The sequence below is a fragment of the Vanessa atalanta genome, chromosome 1 (assembly GCF_905147765.1).
Source record: "Vanessa atalanta chromosome 1, ilVanAtal1.2, whole genome shotgun sequence".
NCBI lineage: Eukaryota > Metazoa > Arthropoda > Insecta > Lepidoptera > Nymphalidae > Vanessa > Vanessa atalanta.
Window position 1 is genome coordinate 13,008,071 of NC_061871.1, and position 24,502 is coordinate 13,032,572.

A 24,502-nucleotide genomic window follows, 5' to 3' on the forward strand; every position below is an offset into this window, starting at 1 on the left:
TTTTCGTAAAATTTACCAAAAATGTACCTAAGCTTTGTATTCGCTAAATATTCTTGTTCGTTGGTTACAAATACATAATACATACCTTTGTTTCGGTTTGTCTATCAAATCTGTTTGTATTTTAGAAAAGAGAGCTGTCTGGTCTATTTGTATTCTTGGAGCTAGACTCCTTTTGAGATGTTTTCAACAAAGTGGGAATACATACAGTCGCGTAACAATATATTTACAAGAATTTTATGTATATTCACAGTAACAATGATCACTTTGATAGAATCAGTGATAATTATTTATTGTATATTGTAGGTACACGAGACGTAAGGATGCGCTTATACCGCCAAGTTTCCGTCTCCGCAAAGTCAATAAATCCTTTTTGGGTCGTGTTTAGTCCGCTCATACTAGTAGTCCACTGGGTTGGTAAATCTGGCATATGTTTGAGCATGGTAGAACAAGAACCAAACCATCTTCTCATTAGGATATTGGGCCTTAGCTCAACAGTAAGATATTTACAATACTTTACTTAGTACTTGGCAATTACTTTCAGAGACATTTACTTTAAGTTACAGTATTCTGGAATCTTATATGTATTTCTTGTATAATTAGCTTTCTGTTGTTATTATTGAATAATAAAACAAATTTTTGAAAAAGTAAAACTACAAATAGAGATATCGATACATGTTTATATTATTAAGAATGGAATAATTTATAAAATTGTCTTATTCATTTTCGTGAAAGTATTCGGGGGAGCTGTACAAATCCACGCATGGTGGTGGTGGCACAGGGAACTCTGCGCAAATATCTTCCATGAAGTTCTCACCGCTGTTCAGCTTGCCGTTGATTAGAATATACGGAACAAATGAGAAATTTGCTTTTTTACTTTCATCACCGTAATATTTTAGGAGCTGTGTTCCCCGTTCATTTTTAGCACACGTCTTTATTGGACTTGAGTCCAAAGACATCGATTTTGCACACTGAAAAATATAAAACAAATTTATTTAATTATTTGCACTGCGTTTAAAATTACCTTATAAAACTAATCAAACTTCTCAATACAAAGGATATTTTTTATATTATTTATGAAATGTCACCGAGATGATTTGATACGGTCAAGTGACCAAAGTATTCCGTGTCATATTTGTTTCCGCCTGATACGTCCATAGCATGATCATGGTATGATACAATGTAGTGCACTGACTCCTTAAGGGAGAGGTGATAAGTAAATAACGCTGTGTTTCCTTCTTTTAAATGTCAAATCAATGTTTATACATTACAAAGAGAAAAATCAGTGTTTAACTAAACGCCCGCTAAACGATTACAAATAAGGCAGTTAATGTTTTTATGAGAGATACATAAACAAGAAAGATTTTTACCTTATCAGCAGCGTCGTCGTTTGATTTATAATCCATCATACAGGCGTTAAACTGCACCGCCTTCGTGATATTTTGTAAATAATCGATGGCGCACGCATGGAGCTTGTTACCGTAACACTCAGCTGGTCCATGCTGGCACTTGAACTCGTAATGGCCGTCGTGTTCGGAAGTCTGTAAAAATGCCGAGAAAATTATAACTTACAGTAACAGCTGTGTTTATCACTGTCAGGCAAATCTTCCCTTAAGGGGAAGTTTTGGAGCTTATTCATGTAACAGAATTTTATTCGACAAATATAGATATCCTAACTCACCGACATCTTTCTTTCTGACATGAGTAATTTGTTAATCGAAAGAAGAAGACGAAAAATTGTGTTACGATACAACTGATATGAAACGATTTTCAGTAAAGGCAGTAATTTAAAACAATATTTAAGTATTCATAACATTATGAAAAACATAGCTGCTATGTTTTTAATTTTTTCAAATATTGTTATAGTTTAGGCATTAATTTAAAATTTAATTAATTTTATATTAACGCTATATAACCTAAAACTTCTTACCCTTGCATTTCCATATGGATATAAATGTATGTTTAAGTACTGATTTAGTTTCTGTACAACGGGGTTGAATTTATTCTTGTCAAACTGTATACAGTCTGGACAAAGACATTCGTAATATAGTTTCACGTCCACCTTGGCGTCTTGATAATATTCATACTGTAAAACAAAGTTTTAAGTAAGATTTATAAATATAGGATATAAATAATAGATCGTTAGATACATTGTACGTTCGTGTATGCTATCTGTTGTAGCGATTTTAGTGTTTTTTTTTTAATTATTTTTTAGTAATAATTTTATAGGTTTTTATTATATTTTATATATCACTAGCCGCGAACGCACTGAGAAAAACTTAAGTAGATATTTTTGGTAACCTAAGTTGCCTATAGATCAATTTCCATAACTGGAATTTCAAAATTGACAAACTTACATGTAAACACTTGTACCCTATTCAAACCGTCTTATAGGATGAATCGGAAACGCTTTAAAATCTGTCGTTTACTCCTACAGTTCTCTTTCACTTGTCACCGATTTTTATTTTCCAATTTCTATGCAAACTTTCACCTTAAGTTTCATCTTCTGAGGTGATTAGAATATTTAAAAATCTTTTGTTTCCGTCTATCAATAATTAAAATTAGCCTAAATACCAATTTTTAATATTTCAAACATCAGAAATGAGGACATTTGTACAAGCCGTTCGGTACAACCCACCACACATTCTACGGCCCAAAACCTATACTTAGTATTGTTGTGTTCCGGCTTACAGGAAGGTAGTGTTACTACAGGCACAAGTCACATAATACATTAGCTCCCAGGGTTGGTGGTGCATTGGTGATGTAAGAAATAGTTAAAATTACTTACAGCGTCAATTTCTATAAGTTTATTTGCAAGTCCGTTATCATAATTGTTATAAAAAACTTTAGTCCCTCAACACCTCTTCCAAAATTAATGTATAAATATTCTAGTGCTCATCTACGTATCTTAAGGAATTCCTGTGCAAAAATACGTCCGCTATATCCACCGATTAAGATGTGCGTTGCATGTCAGATAGTAATCTTAAATTTATAATAATAATGTTTATAATACATTCCAGCTATCTGCATTTCTCGTATAAATATAATTAAGATAGATATACTCATTAAGTGTATTATTTCACAAAAGTATTTAACAGGATAATGTAATGTTAAAAATGCAATAATATATAAACTTTATTTTAGGAGTACCTCGTCAATTATATCTACCCATTATGTAAACGTATAAAATAGTTATTTGCATGTATTTACAAAAGATATTCAAACGGATTATTTATTTAAAAAAAAATAAGAATTTTATATAGCATTAAGTATTTTTAATGGACTACTTTTCAATTTCTATTATAACAAACTTCTAATCCTAAGCTTGTCTAGAAAAAATATTTGCTAAGCGATAATACCGTCGCATTATATAATATTTGTAGCATGTTTATTGATATTATAAGTACTTCTGTATTTAATTTATACGTGAGGCGTAAAACAAAAGAATATTAACATATCTAAATTAAAAATCTAAAACGAATGATTTACTTTATTATAAAATACAATCTATTGAACATTTGTTTTAAATATAACTACTCGGCTTGTATTGTTTCAAGATCATATTTTATAAGTCAAATAAATAGGTTCATATAAAATAAATACAATTTAACAATCGAATTCGAGAACAAGAGAATCGACGTAAATAACGAAATCTGTGCCGGAGCTCCAATAAATGTAGGGGTCTCACAAGGATCAATTCTTAGGTCATTCCTCTTCCTTATTCGTATTAATGACCTATCTTATCTTGTCGGAAACAAATATTAGATAGTGATGTTTTGCTAATGACACTTAATTATCGTTATTGGTAACATGACACTAATTAAATATACGATAAAATAAATAATGCTTTCTCCGAAATAGTATATCGGTTGAGTGATAAATATATAAATTGATTTATAATTAAGAATGTAGATTTTATCGAGCAGAATCGTTAGGAAATTCAATAGTTACTTTAGATATTGAATATTGACGAGGATAAGTTATTTTTTTGTTATGTGTCAGATACACATTGACAATAACAAATGAAAATCTTAAGCTGAATATTAATACGTAATTATTTCTGCAATTTTTATTATATTTTATGGTAAATATGTCACGTTAACTGCTTCAGTGAGCTATAAATTTCTGATATGCTTTATATAATTGATTTCATGTTTTTAAAATCCATCCCATCAACGAATTACGAAAAAGAATGATATGCAGAACCAATAAAACAATGTAAATTATTTTATAAAATTAGGATGGGCTTATTAGACGGTTTTGGAATCTAGATCTATTAGATTTTATTATTAAATAAAAACTAAACCAAAGTTGAGTTTTGCCAAAATCAATTAAAGTAATTTCAGAAAATTGAAAATAGACAGACAATAAAAAAATATAAAAATACAAGTTATATGAAGGACTCATCCGTTTTAGAATTGTATTGAAACTGATAAAAATTAGTTTAATTTTTCACATAAAAAACGTTTTAATTAAATAGCTTACCTTATAATTAAAAAAATATAAGTCATTTTTTGACAAATGTACTGCATTGTTGGTTCCGTCCAATGCGTTAGACACGTCACCTGAGAAATAAATTATATTATTATTTAAATAAATAAAATGTGTATAATATATTTCATACTAAAATAATTGAACATATTAGACTTACCAATTTGAAATTGAGCTGTTGTCAATGTAAATAAAATAAATAAGGTAAATGGAATATAATTTAATACAACCATGCTGTGACCGATTGTTTTCGCCGATAGTGTAAGACTGTTCATACGTGTTATTATACATATCCGCTACAGTTAATAACATTAAAGAACCGTGCACACTACCCGTAATAATAGACATTTATTTAATAGATGAATATATTATATTTTTAACTACGTAGGTTTGATATCTCGTGTTCGAATGCCGGGCGGAGAAAGTCATAATTTATTGAGATTTTTCTTTGAAGGTAGAAAGTTGACAATTGCCTCATTTGTCTTGCGTCTGATCTGTCAATCGTTTTGCCAGATTTCCTTCTCATAGGTTTATGAGAGTATGGGAATAGAGACAGTGGCATAGCCAGGTGGGCAAGGGCCCCGGTGCATAGGAAAAGAATCGGGTCCTCCCCCTCTCTTTCCACCCCTTCTTTAACTTATATTGGCTTTCAAAATTAGATATGGATAGGAATAAAATAATTCTTGTGAGCAGGGTCGAGGTTTTCTAGCTTCGGGAGCTGGCGAGTTGGCTGACCCGCTCTTTTCAAAGCTTTGGTTAGATTGCCCTCTGAACTCCCGGGCCCTGGTGCACTGCACCACCTGGCTCTACTATAGCTACGCCACTGAATAGAGAGTCACCTCTGGTAAATTTCATGAATGTTTCTCTTTTACTTATGAAGGAGAACTAACCAACAATTTTTTTCCCATTTAAAATATTAATAAGTATTTCCAAAGTACAATGACAAGTAAAAAAAAAAATTAAAAAACAATCCATTTAATATATAGACTTCGATATAAAATATATATAATACGACGAAAATAATTATTTGTCGTATACTTAAATAGGTTAATTAATATTCATAATCAATATGCTGGTTTTTATCCCTATATATTGTTGTTTAGATAAATATTCAAACAATGTTAAAATAATAACAGTCATAGTACTTCCTTATAGGTAAAAATCATATGTAAGAATAATCACACTTAATGTTATTTTCAATTAATTTTTAATACAATACTATTATTTGATATGATATTATATAAAAAGCCTCTGGATCAGTGGATATAATATTTAGGACTTAGGATAGTAGGTTCAATTCAATCGTAGAGTACTATTGACTTTTTATCTGCTCAACTTGTGTTGATTTCGTGCTTCGCGGTTAAAGAAAACTTTGTGAGGAAGTTTACACAAGTTGGATGATATCCTGCCTCAGGTATATACAGTATTCACTAACCAGAAGTGGACAGCGTGCTCGGATAAGCTTAGACCTTATTCAATACATAATAAGGTCCTTTTAGCGAGTACTTAGAATGCCAGCAACCGTATGAATATTCCGTACAGGAACCTTTAGAAAATTATTAATAAACAATATTCAACAATTTCCGTGATGGTCCCGGATTGGAATAGGACCTCCCCAACTCTACCCGTGGGTGTCGTAAGAGGCGACTAAGGGTATTCAAGGCCCACTGCATATCACCTGCACTTAGGGCTACCCGCACGGTGGCGGGTAAACCACCACGACAGCATTCCCAAGGAGGGTTGGTGTCAGGCAGGCGGCCGACCATAAAATCTTAAGCCAAAACCCTTAGCAGCATGGATACTAAAAACCATTCGAGTGATAGGGCTAGGGCGTACCCCACAGGCGACGCGCAGGGGCAGCACCCGGCTCCTGTGGGAAATGGACAAGGGTTGTCGCACCGGAACGGGCGGGTGCGACGTAAGAAGCGAGCTCGAAGTGTGAGAGAGTTAAAATTGAGGTGTGCAAGTTGGAATGTAGGAACGATGTCTGGAAGAGGAAGAGAGCTAGCAGATGTTTTAAAAAGGCGACGGATAAATGCAGCGTGCCTGCAAGAGACAAAGTGGAAGGGTGCAAGGGCTAGGGAAATCGGAGAAGGATATAAATTATTTTATTGTGGAAGTGATGGCAAGAGAAATGGTGTGGGTATAGTTTTAGATAGTAGGTTAAAAGAATGTGTGGTGGATATAAAAAGAGCGAATGATAGACTGATAGCGATTAAACTGATTGTGGACGGCATGACACTGAATCTAGTAAGTGTGTATGCGCCGCAGTCAGGCTGTGAGGAGAGCGTGAAAGAAAAGTTTTGGGAGGACTTTGATTGCCTGCTGATGAATATACAGGATAGCGAGGAAGTCTACGTGGGTGGTGATTTTAATGGCCATGTAGGAAGAGAGAATGATGGATATGAGAGAGTGCATGGTGGGTGGGGATTGGGAAACCGGAACGCTGACGGTGAGACACTTTTACAAGCTGCCTGTGCCTTCGACCTGGCTATAACAAACACGTGGTTTAAGAAAAAAGAGGAACACCTAATAACCTACAAGAGTGGCCACCACGCGACACAGATAGACTACTTCTTAGTGAGGCGGAGGAGTCTATGCTGTGTCAAAAACTGTAAAGTGCTGCCAGGCGAAGCATTAGTCGCCAACATAGGCTTGTGGTGATGGATGTTAAATTAAGTGTCTCCCCCAGAAACAGCCAAATACGGCCCCCTCCAAAGACAAGATGGCGTATGTTAGAGAATGATGAATGTGCTAGTAGATTTAGGAACCATATAGTGGAGAAAATTATAGAAATGAATGAGATGGAAGAGAAATTGGTAGATGATTGTTGGAATGAGATGGCCAGGCACATAAGGAAGGTCGCAAAGGATGTGTTTGGAGAGTCGAAAGGAAAAGGTCTGATAGATAGGGATACATGGTGGTGCAATTTGGAAGTGCAAAATGTACTGAGAGAGAAGAAAGTGGCATTTAAAGAATGGCAGGTTGAAAAAAATGTGAATACAAGTTTAAAAGATGAAAAAAAAGGAAGTTTACAAGGAATTTAAGAGGAGAGCAAAGAAGGCGGTAGCAGTGGCCAGAGCTAAGGCACAAGAAAAGTTGTACAACTCACTGGACAGCCCTAGAGGCCAGAAGGAACTCTACCGAATTACGAAAGAGAGAGAAAGACGATCGAGAGATATAACACATATCAAATGCATGAAAGATGAGGCTGGTAAGGTGTTATGTAGAGATGAGGAAATAAAAGAGCGATGGAAGATTTATTTTGAAAAGCTTATGAATGAAGAGAATGACTGGAATGGTATTCTCCAAGAGGCACAAGTAAATAAGGGATTAGTAAGAGAAATAAGCATGGATGAGATAATGACAGCAGTCAAAAGTATGAAAAATGGGAAGGCTTTGGGTCCAGATGACATACCAGTTGAAGTATGGAAGGTGTTAAAGACTGACGGATGTATGTGGTTGACTTTATTCTTCAATAAGTTGTTGCATGAAGAAACCATCCCTCAAGAATGGTGCAGTAGTTCGCTAGTGCCCATCTTCAAAAATAAAGGGGATATACAGGATTGCAACAACTATAGAGGGATAAAGCTCATGTCACATACTATGAAAATATGGGAGAAGGTAATAGAGAGAAGATTGCGAGAAGAGAGTGAAATTGTCCAAAATCAGTTTGGGTTTATGTCAGGTCGAGGGACAATGGACGCTATTTTTGCACTCCGCCAATTGTGCGAGAAGTACAGACGTGCTCACAAGAACCTGCACATGGTATTCATTGATCTCGAGAAAGCCTATGATAGGGTGCCTCGTGAAGTGTTATGGTGGGCATTGAAAGAGAAAGGTTTGCCTGGGAAGTATGTGGAGTTAGTCCGTGCTATGTACAGGGGATCCTGTACCTACGTCCGATCGTCTGCCGGCAACACTGACCAGTTCAGTGTGGCTGTAGGGTTGCACCAAGGGTCGGCTCTAAGTCCTTACCTCTTCCTGCTGATTATGGACGCTCTAACGGCGAACATACAGGAGGAGGCACCCTGGTGCATGCTTTTTGCCGACGACATTGTACTGGTTGGTGAAGATGGACCTGAGATCCAGAATAGATTGGAAGATTGGCAACAGAAACTGGAGAATGTTGGCTTGAAAATCAGTAGAACGAAGACTGAATACATGTTCTGCGATTTCGGCGGTCTCTCCGGTCCTGAAGCCATAGCGCTTGATGGCGTAGCCCTTCCAGTCTGCTCCGACTTCCGGTATCTCGGTTCACTCATTCAAGGCAATGGCGATATAGATCGAACGGTAAAGCACAGGATTAACACAGGGTGGATGAAATGGCGGCAGGTTACGGGAACAATTTGTGACCCCCGTATTCCCTTAGACTTAAGGGGAAGATCTATAAGACCATGATCAGACCTGCTATTCTATATGGATCAGAGTGTTGGGCTATAAAAGGGATGACTGAAAGACAATTGCATGTGGCGGAGATGAGAATGCTGAGAGCAATGTGTGGTGTTACGCGAATGGATAGAGTAAGGAATGAGTACATAAGAGGAAGTTTGAAAGTGGCACCGGTAACCGAGAAGCTATCTGGAAACCGGCTGTCTTGGTATGGGCATGTTATGCGGAGGAATGAGGACCATGTTGTGAGAAAGGTTTTGAGTATGGATGTGGATGGATATAGAGGTAGGGGACGACCCAAGAAACGATGGATGGATTGTGTGAAAAACGATATGGTTAGAAAGAATGTTACTTGTGAGATGACGTCTGACAGAGAAGTATGGAAGAAGAAGACATGCTGCGCCGACCCCAAGTAAAATTGGGATAAGGGCAGGAGGATGATGAGGATGATGAATAAGGTCCTTTTTCTAGGAGCGTGATATTTTCAGACTGCCTACAAAATCCTTAAAAATCATTTGATCAAAGAATATAGATAGATATATTATGTTTATATTTATTTAGTTATGATATATGTTAACTAAACAAAACATTAACTACTTCTACTGTATTGCTTAAAATCGCTTCGAAAATAAGCCATTTTTTCTTGTAAAAAGTGAAGGATAAAAAATTGTTGTTGTGGGTTATCCCTAAGAGATAGACATATACCATTGCAGACTTTTTTGACGACCTCTTTAAGGTGTATAATACTGTAGTACATTATTTTGATCTGTCTCGTAGGGATCAGCCAGCGTTTGTAATGTTAGCGCAAACAAATGTGTTTATTTACGACATCACTTTAGAAATCTTTAAAATTATCAGTGTGTCTCTTCTATATTGTGTGTGTATTACACATATAAACCTCTAATTCTAATTACCCTGGAATCAATCTATCTATTAAAATAAACCGCATCAAAATCCGTTGTGTAATTTCAAAGATCAAATGTAACACAGGGATAGATAGACAGCGGTAAGCGACTTTGTTTTATATTATGTAATTATATATATTACTAAATAAAAAGCATTAAAACTAATATTGCCACAGATTTATTATGACATTAAAACGAATTCAGAATAGTGGTCATAAGCCACTTATGGTTCTGACTTCTGTAGTGCGATTCTGTAAAAAATAGCACTTTGTATCTCACTCGTGATATGTTGTCAAACGGCATACGCCATTTTGATACGCGTATCCTTTAAATTTTATCATTTTTATACTTAAGGTCACATACTACACTGACTTTTGATGCTCGTATTCTGAGGTGAGATTCGAATTTATTCTTAAAAAATACCTCGACTATTGCTAAATTCGGTTGATTACACGGGTCAAACGTGTCATTAAAACGATTAATTTTATACGTTTGAGTGTCTGTCTTCTTGTTTACAATAAGGATTGCTATTTAAAAAAATATTTATAATTCCGATAATACCATAAAGTTATGTCGACGCATTTTTACATACATGTTATTTATTGAAGCTATAAAATGCGTATCTTTTTCCGTTATTCGCATTTTATTTTATTCGTATGCAATTTTTTTTTTATAAAAAGTATTTAGATATGGTAAAATCGAGCTGATACAGCAATAGGGTTATAAGATAGTTTTTGTTTATGTATACACATACGCGCTGCATGAAATGTTAACCATTCATTATATTGCCTATCACCACCAATCTTGGGAGCTAAGATGTTATGACCGCTGTACCTTTAATTACACTGGCTCACTCACATTTCAAACCGGAACACAACAGTAGTAAGTAGTTTTGTTTCACACAAAGCCCACCAAATAAAGAGTTCTATAATACTATTACGTTGTTGACGCTACGAAAAAAGATACAATGTATTATCAAGTGTTAACTCGTCATACAGATGTACCATCGACAGAAAAATGCTCGCAAACACTTAGTTTTCAAAAGAAAAGTCTTAATTGTGACTTGACGATTTTTTTCTTCACGTACTAACGCAACAGACGAATAACGTTGGAACTAAAGCCTTTTTTCACAATTAATTGGGAGTTTGCAGAGCTAGGTCAGGCGGACTTTACACAAGGGCTCTATTTGATGAAGGACGGATAGCAGTGTTTTTAGTTCGTGAAAAGAGTTTTTTTGTATCTGGAAAACATAGTAAATGTTAAATTAAATCTATAAAAAATTATATATTAACTAAGTTTCAATTGGAAGACTATAATAAGCTACTCATATAGCTTCAACTATTTCATTACATTAGCAGCCTGTAAATTTTCCACTGCTGGCCTAAGGCCTCCTCTCCCTTTGAGGAGAAGGTTTGGAGCATATTCTACCACGAGCATATGCTTTAATGCGGATTGGTGGAATACACATGTGGCAGAATTTCGTTGAAATCAGACACACGCAGGTTTCTTTACGATGTTTTCCTTCAGCGCCGAGCACCAGATAAATTATAAATCCAAATTAAGCACATAAAAATTCAGTGGTGCCTGCCTGGGTTTGAATCCGAAATCATCGGTTAAGATGCACGCATTCTAACCAATGGTCTATCTCGGCTAACTAACTACTACATTGGTACTACTACTTGAAATTACAATTAAATAAAAAATCAAATATATTTTACGGATATTATAGAAGTTATATTTTATTGAGCATTACGTTATATAATACATTCACACAGCGTGTGTTAATTGATCGGTAAATATACATAAGAATAATTAAACGTTTAATAATATTTAAGTATTTTTATGTATTTTTCTTTCAGCAGGAAATTCAGAGACAGAGAAAGACAAAGAAGAGAGATGATAAATAAAGTGTTTTTTTCCTAAATTTCCGATACCAGTACTATAATAAGCATGGTATGTTTGCATATTTAGGCTAATGGCCTAACACGCCAGTGTAGAGGATTTATTTGATTATATTTGTCTAATTTGAACAAGAATAACAAATAAAACTTAAATGTTTTAAGGTACACATCAAGGATTCAAAACAAATATTTGCTCTCAGTACCATTGCACTGTTTTTACGCTCATTGTTTTTATAATAAGGAAATATTTTTCTTTATCAATAGTATTAGCGAATATACCAAATATTTGGTCAAATAAAAATATATTGCTACAAGAACATATTCAACTAAGCGAAGTGCCATTTTTAGATATTAAAAGTTTATAAATGTAATGTAATATAGCACGCAACGTATACTGGACACAAGTGTGGCCACAGACTGGTCTCACAATGGAGTCTCCGTTTATTGTCGAGTTACGTATCTCCACATATTACTTTCCTCATCTCTGAAGAAAATTGTATTACAATGCTACCGTCTGCTTTTGAATGGATGAAATAGACACGTCGCATCGCAAGCAACCGCGTCTACCAGACTTGCCGTTGTAGAACTTTACAACTACAAAGATACGGAACGATTTATGGGAATATTTTCTAGAAACAGTTTAACACTAGCTAACTTCAACATTCAGAGTTTATGGCTAACTTTTAATTGACAATGTAAGCCGAATAGTTTATATAATTTTTTTACATATATTCTAGAAAAAAGAAAAGTTAAAATTTTTACTGCGTGAATTTATCTGTCCGCCTGTTTTTTTGTGTCCGTTCGGACATACACAGAGGTGTATACTTCGACGCTTTTATTGACTAAAAACGACTTTTGGTTTAAAATTCAGGGATATTTTTATCTGCTTTTTGAATAGTGTGAAAGATTTAAATGTGAAATGGGAATACAGTAATATGGCAATGAAAAAAACTTAACGCTAACGTTTTGAAAGGATGTTGTGTTGTATTTTAAGCTTGTTTGTTGATTTATTATTATAAAAACTCGGTGATAAACTTGGTAGTATTTTTTATCAAACTTGAATTATTTTATTTACTGTGTTTTTTGTTTATTACTTGGTTGTGCTTTATGCAAGTCCACCTGGGTAGGTAACTCCCACAGATCAGATACTTTACCACCAAACAGCAGTATTTAGTATTGTTGTGTTTCGGTTTGAAAGGTAAGTGAGCCAGAGTAACTATGAGCACAAGGCAAAGCGGGCGGAAGATATAAGAAATGGTTGATATTTCTTACAGCCATTGTCTATGGGTCATGCTTGTCTGTCTACCAATATTATAAAAAAAAATGTTCTTTGGAACATGACATTATCAGACAAAGGGAAATATGTTTTCCTTTCTTGTTGCAGATAACTGACCGAATAATGCTCTGAGTGTCTTTAAGCTCAATGTCAAAAACTGGTCAGTGCTGGCGATAGTACATTGAAGATTCGTAAACATCTATAACTTCTATGTCAATTACTGTTTCTAATCATTCATCCAAATATATTTATTTTCACAATAAAGATATCACTCATAAACTGATACATCTTCGGTGTCGAACATGAAATGGAAGAATTTCGGTAAAAATTGAATCCATCATTATTTAGAAGTTAGCTCGTTAGCAAACTAACGAGTAATTTATAAATATGTAGAACAAAACGAGAATTTATCCATTTTTGCCTACTTTTTTTCGACGACGTCATGTTCCTTATAATATTTTTAAACTATCATTTTATCATTTCAATTTATATATCACACACTTCCTGTTTAGACAAAATCTCTATGTAGGAAATTAAAAATAGCATAGAAATTTATTTCCAACAATATGTTATTATTTATACATAAACATTCGGGCTTACGACATTGATAACTCTTGTTTGCGAGAGACGCTTTTAGATCAATTCAAAGAAATAAATTGAATGGTACTAGAATGAAAGTAGATGTCAAATGCAGACAGAGGCTTATTCATAGTGCTCGGTTATTTCATGAGCAAGTTGAACTGAAAACTCAATTCGAAACGTGATCTATCGTCTAATTTGATCAGGCCGTCTATGACTACATCCCACGGCAATGTATCTTTTATTTTAAGTCCAATTTGCCGAATTAAAGTGCCAGAAACAAGAATTAATAAAATAATAATGTGTTTAAATTTCGGCGTATTCCAAAGTGTCCTTCTTAGAGTGATAAGGATAAACAATGTTTTTTTTATAGTATATGTAAGGGGCAAATGTGCCACATGATGGTAAGTCAGTGGTAGGGTCACCAACGACCACAGGTTGGCATTGTAAGAAACATTAACCATTCTTACATCGCCGATGCGCCACAAACTTCGTGTGCTAAGATGTTATGTTCTTTGTGTCTGTAGTTACTCGCTTATCGTTTAAGCGGGAATACAACAGTACTAAGTATTGCTGTTTGGAGGTAGAATATCTGAAGAGCAGGTTAAACGGTTTACACAAAACCCTACAATACCGAATTGTTAATAATACGTAATTCATTTTATTTCACCATCATTCATTTGACTATATTTTGGAGTCTGAACAGAATGTTTTATAAAATTGTAAGATGGCAGATTACAAGGTCAATTGCTTGCCTGATGCCAATCCTCCTTATGATCTTTACTGATGGATTAGTTTATAAACTTATCGTTTATCAGCTACCGGTACAGGTTACGCTAAAGGTAACTAGCCTAACTAGGGGATGCTATGTTAAGTCAATTAAAGAGAAGTACGGGAAAGTTACGCTGAAATTGATTTGAGTATCTTCGGCCTCTATTATAAGAATACACGGTGCCATTTTTATATTATAATTGATAAGCATATCAATTTCATATTTTTGTTTGATACATAAAAAAAACTGGATAACGATATCATATTACATACAAACCAATTGTCTGGATCGATTCGCTAAAAACTTTAAAAGAGTAAAACTCGTCAGTCAGGTGGTCTGCGTATAGAACGATGGAAGGTCTCTATTTGTACAAGCAAAATGAAAAATTGAACTCAATTCCGCTGCACGAAGCGTAGTGTTTTATGTAAATCCTTATTCTGTGCACAGATTACAGGTTTTTTCAGTTTCGGATTTTGCGTTTTGTTGGTTTTCACGGATGCTGGTTATTACGAGGAAAATCGTTCAGTTTTCATATCCATTATGCGATCGGAAATGTGTTTGAGTAAGTCCGTTTATGTGTGTTGTATGTACGTCGTTTTTTCGTATCATCATCGTTCACTCTTACTTACTCATTTACTTGGACCCGGTCCAGTATATCTTCTTCCTCTTCTTTAATAATTCTCCTTAAATATTAGGCATCATTTTATACCCTACCTTAACAAATCTCCTCGGGAATGTTATTTTTTGAAGGAACCCACAAGTCGTGGATGTTGCTCTCCTACTGTAGTGTTGTCTCCTTGGATCGTTAGTCGTTTCTACGACACCCTACATAGAGTTGGGGTGACTATTCTAATTCCGGTAGGTGTCGTATTTTTATATGTGTTGTCGAAATTTATCAGTAGGCATTGGAGTAAGAACCCTCGAAAAACGCAATTAGTGACTTTTAAAAATCTTGTAAGCAATTCATTAACTTCATCCTTTCATTTACAGATCTATTTATGGAAAGGCGTATCCATATGGTACATTTTATCGGCGTTTACTATTATTGATTGACGCTCGTGCTTAAATACAAATCTATATTAATATTATAACTGCAAAAGTTACTCTGTCTGTAATGCTTTCACGGCTAATCTTACAGTTGAACCGAATTTTATGACATTTGGTATGAAGCGAGCTTGAATTCAAGGAAGGACAAAGGTTACTTTTAATAACAAAATCCTACGAAATCCGCGTGTGAGGGACACACGCAGGGGAAGCGGCTGGCGAATATTGGTTAGGTTATAATTATGATTTGTTATTAAGTTTTAGCGAAACTGAAGGGAAGCGTCTTTGTGATTGATTAAGCCTATACTTTTGGACTAGATTAAATGTTGCACGTCATATGATTGAAATTAATGCCAAATATATACGCAGCTAAAAATAATAAAAAAATACATACAATTTCGTAAAAAAAATATAGTTTGAGATAATATGAACGAAACTGTAAGTAGGAATGTATTCTATTTTATGATTTAATAATTTGTATTAACTCATTATAATTCAATAATTTTCTTAATTTATTTTATTGTACTTAATTGTCAAGGACGAGTTGATCAAGTGGATTGAATACGTGGAATTGGAACTAAGATTGCGGGATCTAATCCGAAAAAGTAATATAGTTTTTGCATTTGTCCTTATACCGTGCTCGATGATGAAGGAACACTTTCTGAAAAATCACTTAGATTGCAAGTGCAAATTTAATTTCATCACATAATTATGTACCCAGTCCTACTTGTATCGGATGAAAATCTGACCCACCAATCTTTGAAGCACCGTCGTGGAATAAACCTCGTGGAATAAAACAAAAGTATTATCACTTCTTAAGGAATAATAGTTTATAAAACCTTAAACCCCATAGTAAGATCAGTTTCGGACCGAAAAAAAAAACACTAGCGACCCACCTCGGATTGCAACGGGTGCAGTTTACAAATAAAGAAAATAATAAGAAAAAAATATAATTTATACCTTATATCACTTAGGAATAAAGTAGCTTTAGCAGTTAAGTTCTTTTTAAAATTGGATAAATAGTTCCAGAGATTACCCCTACATACAAATACCTTTTTATAATTGGTTAAAAATGACATCAAAATTAAAACAAACAGGCAACTAGCCACGGCAAAGTTGAGAACTAAAAATACTCTTGTATTATCTGGTCATGTTTCTTACAACAGGTGCAAGCTCTCACGCTATCCACGTATTAATTCCTCGTAGCGAGGGTTGCCCAATTCCCGTTAAATATTAATTCGATATCGGCTCACGGGCGTCGCTGGCTCAAACATTGTCGATACCAGCTTTCGATGACAGTTGCCGCTTGTATCGATGTTTTTAACATTTTTACTAATGTTTATGGAATTATGAAGATTTTCCTTTAGTAAGTAATTACTTAACAAAAATAATTTTAATAAGATTAATTATTACTAGTAAAAATAAACAATATCGTATGACATTTTCACTCATATATGTATATATAATTAACATAAAATATTTTTAATTGTATTATTATTTTAATCAATTAATCGATTGAAGATAAAATTTATTTATAAAACCGACATGTCCAGGGACTAAATACGTAGATTGTTATCGAAATGTGTGCATTATAAACTAAGCACTAGTTAGTTTTCATGTAAGTACTTAGTGCAAACCCGTCTTCTGCAGATTCAAGCCACTCATCACTTTTCCACCCCAAACAATAAATACTTTGATGCCATGTTTATCTATATATATAAAAGCGAAATATCACTCCCTGATTAATCACGAAATCCCAGAAACTACCTACAAATTTGAAATTTGGTAGGTGGGTTTTTATAGGGTGTAGACATTCTCCAAGAAATTTCCGGTTCCGGTTTTTACGAAACACAACCCCTAAGGGGATATAACGGGGGTTGGAAGTGTGTCTTTTATAAATTTCGGGCGGGTAAATCCGCAGGTTCAGCTAGTTTTATATATAATATAGTCTTGAAAGATTACCATCCAAAATGTTTGTAAAAGCTTACATGAAAATAATAAGTATTAACAGCCAATAACTATGCTGAACTAAGACTCGTCTCCCTCCCAGGAGAAGTTCAGGAGCTTATTTCACCACGCTGTTTTTTGGATTGGTGGTTACACATCTGTCAGATTTTCATCCAACACATACAGGTGTCTTCACGATGTTATAAAGGCTATATTATAAAGCTGCGAATGCCGTGGTCCTAGGTTCAAGCCCTAGGTGGGCCCATGAATAGACTATTGGAGTTTTGGCTCAAATAATTCTGATGAGCTCTGAAAGTTGGAAGTGGACACTTCCGTGCTGGACCAACGCAGCGCTTGAACTGTTTACGGTCGTATCCGATGTTGACACATCAGATTAAAAGACTGCGGGAAAAGTGACTGTACCTGTAATTCCGAAAACACTTGTTTGAGCTCAAACTAAAATATATTCTGCGTAATTGATTAGTCTTACTTGAGAACGAATCGGCATCGGAATCGGACCGGAACGAAAAATCGGCAAATGTCATTAACAAAAATGTCATAACTTATTTATGTACTAGAATTCGGGGTTGTTTTTTTTTTATTTAATATGTATTTTGAGGTATAGGAAATGAACCGATACTGTTACAACCGCGTGGCGTGTCAGACGCGGGTCAAATACACAGCTTTGTTCAGCGAGATCGATCGAGCTTCATTTATAGCCCTTATCTATTGCATACGGGATATTACGACATTCTGATAGCGAATCAGTTTGTTCATTGTTTCAAAACACTCCAATTGCAACCACGCTAGACAATGATAGTTGTTAAATTGATTACTTGGCTTCGAATAGTTAAGTTAGTACTTTATAAATATATCAAATTTTACGTTTCAGGGTTTTATGGGTGCCCGTCTGGGTAGGTAGCACCCATTCTTCAAATATTCTACCGCCAAACAGCTTCTGAAAACTTGAAGCGTTAGTGAATTAGTGTAACTACAGGCTCAAGGGGCACGACTTCTATGTTTCCAAGGTTTGGGAACATAGAAGTCGTGGCGATCTAAGGAATGGTTAAAATTATGGTCTATTGGTCACTACAATAACTGTGGTCTTATAGTACCGTTGTCTAATGGTGGAAACCACTGACCATTATTGTCCGTCCGCCAGCCTTTTTTATAAAAAAATATGTATAAATATTTAAATCTTTAGATCTTCTTCAGCGAATCTCGATATCTATGAATTATGCTTATTAGTTACGAATTGTTTTTTTTTAAAGCTATTTATGTAAAAGCAACACTAAATAATGTTTATAAACATCAAATATATGTAAAGAGTAGTAAATACTTTTTCTATATTTTATAACAACAAATCAAAATCTTGTTCCTGATTAATTATTGCAAGATATTTTTTGAAAATATACGAGTATATACCTAATTATATGTGTGTGAGTGTGAGTGTTTAGTATAATTTCGCCACACCTGCTCTCCTGAACGTTGTTTTATCATTTTATTTATAATTTTAATTATGTTATTTTAATGTTCCTTTATTTCATTGGTAGGCAGCATCAAAATCTGAATTTTCTCATTTATATATAATTATATATAATAGGATCTTTAGTGCAGTGTATAGCGGACCTTGTAAACCGCATCTGGAAGCTTCTTCCAGGTAATGCGATTTAATTTCAATTTGATCCCGCTTCCGATCGTCGCTGCGATCCTTGAGCCTTAATTACATAATTTACGTCAAGTCTTATTTACGTCATCATTACGTTCATCGTCATTTAACGTTAAAATTTAATAATAAATTTTGATATTTACAATGAAGTTAATGATTGTATCAATTTTACTGCAATGGTATTTACATCATCTTGCGATGAAAAAACGCGGGTTCTGATTTGGATGATAGTCCCCATTCCTAACGCAATTAAATTGGATTGTAATAAAATAATACAAATTAGTTTTTGATAATAGGAATTAAGACCATAATTAAAAAAATCCTGAAACCATATTGCTGTATCATCGTTCGAAGGGTATCAAAATAAGTGGAGTAAATTTATGGAGAATTGTGCCAAATGGAATAGTGATATACAAGATACGCTGTTAACCTTGTTCGATAAGCGGTTGGCAATAAATATGCCCCGCGCAGATCTAACACCACCTATGCCATGTGTTTGAGGAGTAAAATGTTCACAGCTATTTTCAGCATAACAACTCGTTCCGCAATCATTAAGCAACAGAGTTTTTGCATCGAGATTTACGCACATTATCTAAAAAAACGACGTCTTATAATACTAGATCAACATGAATTATATCTCTTTTAAATGTTGTATAAACAGTTACTCGAAATGTTTCGGAATGACAGTTGATGATCCTCTTTCAGAAATCTTAAGGCAAGTGTCAACAACAACTGTAGAAAGTTTCATCTCAATTGAATGAATGGTTGAGGATCGCATGAGAAATACGAAGAAACAAAGTCAAAGTCAAAGTCAAAAATCTTTATTCAATATAGAAGTGTTTGCACTTGTTTATTGATTGTCAAAAATCTACCACCGGTTCGGAATTTAGCACCTCGGACCTGAGAAGAACCGGCGAAAGAAACTCAGCGGGATATAATTTTTTTATTTTTTTTAACCATTTTCCATGTAGGTACAATGATAAGTATATTTTAGTTGTTTGAAACAGCCTGGAGGCGATCATTTCATTCCCAAGGTGTGCAGTCAACTAAAAAGTCATTAGTGTTGTAATATCCTTTAGCACACAAACGCTCTTTAACGACTCTTTTGAATTTTATAATTGAATAATTTTGAACGTTTTCTGGGATCCTGTTGTAAAAACGTATACATTGCCCCAAAAAAGAGTTACTAACCCTGTGTAATCGGGTACTTGGAGTAACAAGTTTATTCTTGTTCCTAGTGTTAATAGAATGTACGTCACAATTTCTGGGAAAATCATTTATGTTTTTGCGTACATACATAACATTATCAAAAACAAATTGAGAAGCGACAGTCATTATTTTAATTTCTTTAAATTTACCTCTTAACGAATCTTTTGGGACCAGGTTATAAATTGCACGAATAGCCCTCTTAATTTTATTATATAAATACCAGCAAAAACTGGCCAACGTCCTGTTTGTGTACGTTTACAGGCCTGAAGACTGCCTCGTTGGTCGAGTAGCTAGAAATAAGGCAGGGCCCGAGGAATTTTGTTCAGACCCCAGGTCAGGCCTATAAAAAATATGGGGTTTTCTATTAAAAAAAATCCTCAGTAACATCTTGGAGTCTGGAAGTGTGTAGTGTACACACTCCCGTACATAGGACGTAATGTCATAGGCGTCTGAACTATGATGATAACGGATTAAAAGAGTGCACCTGTGTTGGTGGACACATTTGTGTATTATATGCCCTGAATTAGGTAGTCTCTCTTGAGATTGACCGTCGTCACCGAAATCAGTCAGGAAGTCATCACGCATGAATGCACCAATCAAATCAATAACAGTTGATGTGTTGCGGATCCATCTATTGGTGAGTCATAACAAAGTCAATAGTATGAAAAGTTTTCCAAAAAATAAACATACATATATACCAGCCATTGGGTATATTAATTTCAAATAGATATATTTCAACACATTTTTAATATATAAGACAGATATTACATATTAAAATACCAAGGAATAATTACAGTAAGACATACGAGAGTATATTGAAAATATTTTAGCAATGTCCGATTAATGGCTTATTTGATAAGTTTCGATGTATTTATTATATTCGAAAGACATAGTTAGAGTATAGATATACTATAAAAAAACGTCGTCAATAAGTTAGCAGAATGTAACTTAACGTATAATACATAAGCGTATAAAAATAAGTGTTTATGTGAAAGTTCATGAAATATGTATTGCCTTATTCAGCGCCGGGGATCACCAGCGTTTCCCGTCAATTTACGGAGCTCGGTAGAGATATGAAGGCAATAACTTTGCACTATCTATGAAAGGTTCTGAGATTGCAATATCATCCATCTAAATCAATTTGATTTATAAACAAAATGACAGTTGTACGTTTTCAATATAAATTGATAATATTAAAAATAAAATGGTTTTATTAAATACACGATTTTGCCTAAATAACTTAACGTATGCCAATAATTGACGACAATCAAAGAAGCTTAAACCATAAGATTCGTTTCGAATTTCTGAAACGCTGGTCAAAGTTAGGTTTAGAAGTTCGGCTTTAATTTGAGAGGTCATTGGTGGATGGCATGCGATACATTTTTAGGATTTGTTATTTATAAGATAACATTTCGCGTTGAAAACACATTCACACAAAGAAGTCACGATGTAATTCTTAGAAACTGAGTGTAACTTCAGAATTAATATATCTTGCTTTGTTTCGCCCTAAAACGTAAACTTTTTACTGTAATCATTTTGCCGTAGTTCAGACCGACTTATGTTAGGATATATTTATAATATGTTTATTATCTATTTATTAATATTGTTGAAAAAATTAAGTAAATTAATAATAAAGGTGTACTTTTAGTCTGTAAATATATTAAATCGGTTGAATTGCACGCTAGTCAAGTAGTCTGTAGTAACTGACAGAAAATAATTGTTAACGACTGAGAGATCAAAGGTCAATTGATATCTACAAGCTTGTAACGTGTTCGTCTCGTAACGAAGCAGACGAGACAAGACACGAACTGTTACTGGCTGACAATCTAGGCGGGAATGTTTTCTCCTGGCGGTGCTTGTCTACACGTGTTCGAAGCGTCTGGCGGCGTCTGAGCGTTTGATATGAAAGCGTCACGTACAAGAGCTATAAAAATATGAAAATGTCTCAATGTTTAATGATTCCAGTATTGGTTATGGTGTTTACCCTTAAGATGCAAGCTTGAAGCTTATGGAATATGTGGCGAACGAGCATGAGGCTCACCTAATAGAATGCGATTACTGCCCACGGACCTCTGCAACACCGGGGGGGTTTGTAATGTGTCTTGGGTTAATTGTATTTAATAATTTAGAAAAATACTTTTGCATATAAAAGACCGTTCTATTCCCAAATGAGTCCTCTCTTTGATTTGTTGGTCAGCCTTAGAATATATAAATAAGTTACTAATATAATATTAAAAAGAGTTACAAACGTTCGAGACAGGAAAATAATTGGTCATCTCTTATCCATTGAGCCGAGATGGCCCAGTCGTTAGAACGCTGCATGCGTTCTTCATTCAATCGTCTTAACCGATGATTTCGGGTTCAACCCAGGCAGGCACCACTGAATTTTCATGTGCTTAATTTGTTTATTATTTGTTAATTTGTTTATAATTCATTTCGTGCTCGGCGGTGAAAGAAAACATCGTGAGGAAACCTGCATGTGTCTAATTTCAACGAAATTCTGCCACATGTGTATTCCGCCAACCCGCATTGGTGCAGCGTGGTGGAATATGCTCCAAACCTTCTCCTCACAGGGAGAGGAGGCCTTTAGCCCAGCAGTAGGAAAATTTACAGAATGCTAATGCTAATGCTATCCATTAACCCGCATTGGAGCAACGTGGTAAAAAAGCACTGAACCTCTAAAAGAAATGGGGCCTAAGCCCAGTTGTTGGATATTAACAAGTTGTTACTTATAAGGCCCCTTTTCTTAATAAGAAATTCGTATACGTCAGTCATTATTACACCGAAGACAATTATTCTTTTACTTGTCAAATAACTTATTCTAAATTGATTGCTAGCGTTTTAATATCATCAAGTCAATTAATATATTCTATCGCGTTGTCTTCAGATGTTAGGGACAAAGAGACATGTTATACATAAAAATTTAAATGAAACTTGTACGTTGTGTCTCATGTAAGTGAATAACTATTCTCAATGAGAAATAAAGATTTTCTAACCAGAAAGAAGGCATAGGATATAACTCCTCGCTTACAGTTTAAGCTTGCTTCATGCCTAATTTTAAATTCAGTGCAGTTTGGCCGTGAAAGAACATCAGACAGACAGACATAGTTACTTTCGTATTTATAACATTAACTAGAAGTAAAAATTAACAGTCATTACAGTCATTCAAGACTGAATAAATTTTATCGGTTTATTTAAATTTTAAGTAATACATACATAAATTCAGGAGTGTAGGATTAATAGAAGAGTTACAAGTTAAACAAGAGATTTGCGAGAATTTTAACGAATTCAATGAATAATACATGATGGGGTGGCGACTCTTTAACTTCATAAATCGTGTTAAAACTGTTACTCTTAGTTCGAACTGTAATAAATCATGCATTATACATTCAAAGGTGTGTTTGGGCCTCGCTAGATAACTTGAATTTTTCATGAACTGACAGAGGCATAAACCTACCTTTTTTTTTTTGAACGTGTCGCTATGATAAGGCGGAAAATTTATTTTGTATTTTCGACTCGAAATATCCGTACACCGGTTACATTGTTTATTGTGTATTTTATTATTTTTGAAAGTATATATACTATATGTTATATTAATATTATAGATATACGAACATTATGGACATTATATATTTTCAGGTTTGACATCCTTCAAAACCAAGAAAATTTAAATTAAAATAATTATTACCATTCTGAGTGGGAAAAGGGTAATTAAAAACATCATTTTTTTTTAATTGTTGTAATTTATTAAAACGTTCTTATTTAATCATCATTTTGTGATATAATAATATTTTATCAGAAAACTTTTGAACGCATTCGAGAAACTTTGTGGGGTCATAAACGGAATTATAAATTACAAAAGTTTTGTATAAATTTTGATAAATAAACAAGTAATTGACCATCTCATGGCAGAGATAGTCAGCTTGTAACTTCATTATGCATGAAAATATCGCATTTATGTTTGTATATGAAAAATGTACTTGCCTTCAATTAAAATTGTCACGTACTTCACGTGCACATAATATGACGCGTTGCAATTACCACTATCACAGGTTTAACATATATGGAGAAAATAAATATCTTTACTCGAGGAATTAAATTAAAACACGACAAGATAATTACAATAAATGATATCTTTTGACGACGAACAACACGTTTTTTTTTTAATTTGTTTACAAAGGCGACTGTCACTAATACCGGCCTTGTACAAAAAAAATACCAAAAAATATAATGCACGTACTAAACAGCTTTTTATTCTGGCGTAAAAAAAAGACAAAACGGCGCAACCGATTTTTTTTTTGTAGTACCTATTTCTTTGTT

General features: G+C 34.3%; 2 protein-coding genes across 2 annotated transcripts; one reads left to right on the forward strand and one right to left on the reverse strand.

Annotated features, from left to right (window-relative positions):
- Positions 1 to 657: 657 nt before the first annotated feature.
- On the reverse strand, positions 658 to 4,778 carry LOC125077524 (GILT-like protein 2). The gene is made up of 5 exons (XM_047689445.1): positions 4,649 to 4,778; positions 4,483 to 4,562; positions 1,928 to 2,083; positions 1,368 to 1,538; positions 658 to 968 (listed from the first exon to the last, which is right to left on the reverse strand). Exons 1-5 carry the CDS (start codon positions 4,761 to 4,763, stop codon positions 714 to 716), a joined length of 777 nt encoding a protein of 258 aa, XP_047545401.1. The 5' UTR covers positions 4,764 to 4,778; the 3' UTR covers positions 658 to 713.
- A 1,504-nt stretch (positions 4,779 to 6,282) lies between these two features.
- Positions 6,283 to 7,152, forward strand: LOC125077911 (craniofacial development protein 2-like). The gene has a single exon (XM_047690028.1). It carries the CDS (start codon positions 6,283 to 6,285, stop codon positions 7,150 to 7,152), a length of 870 nt encoding a protein of 289 aa, XP_047545984.1.
- Positions 7,153 to 24,502: the final 17,350 nt, after the last annotated feature.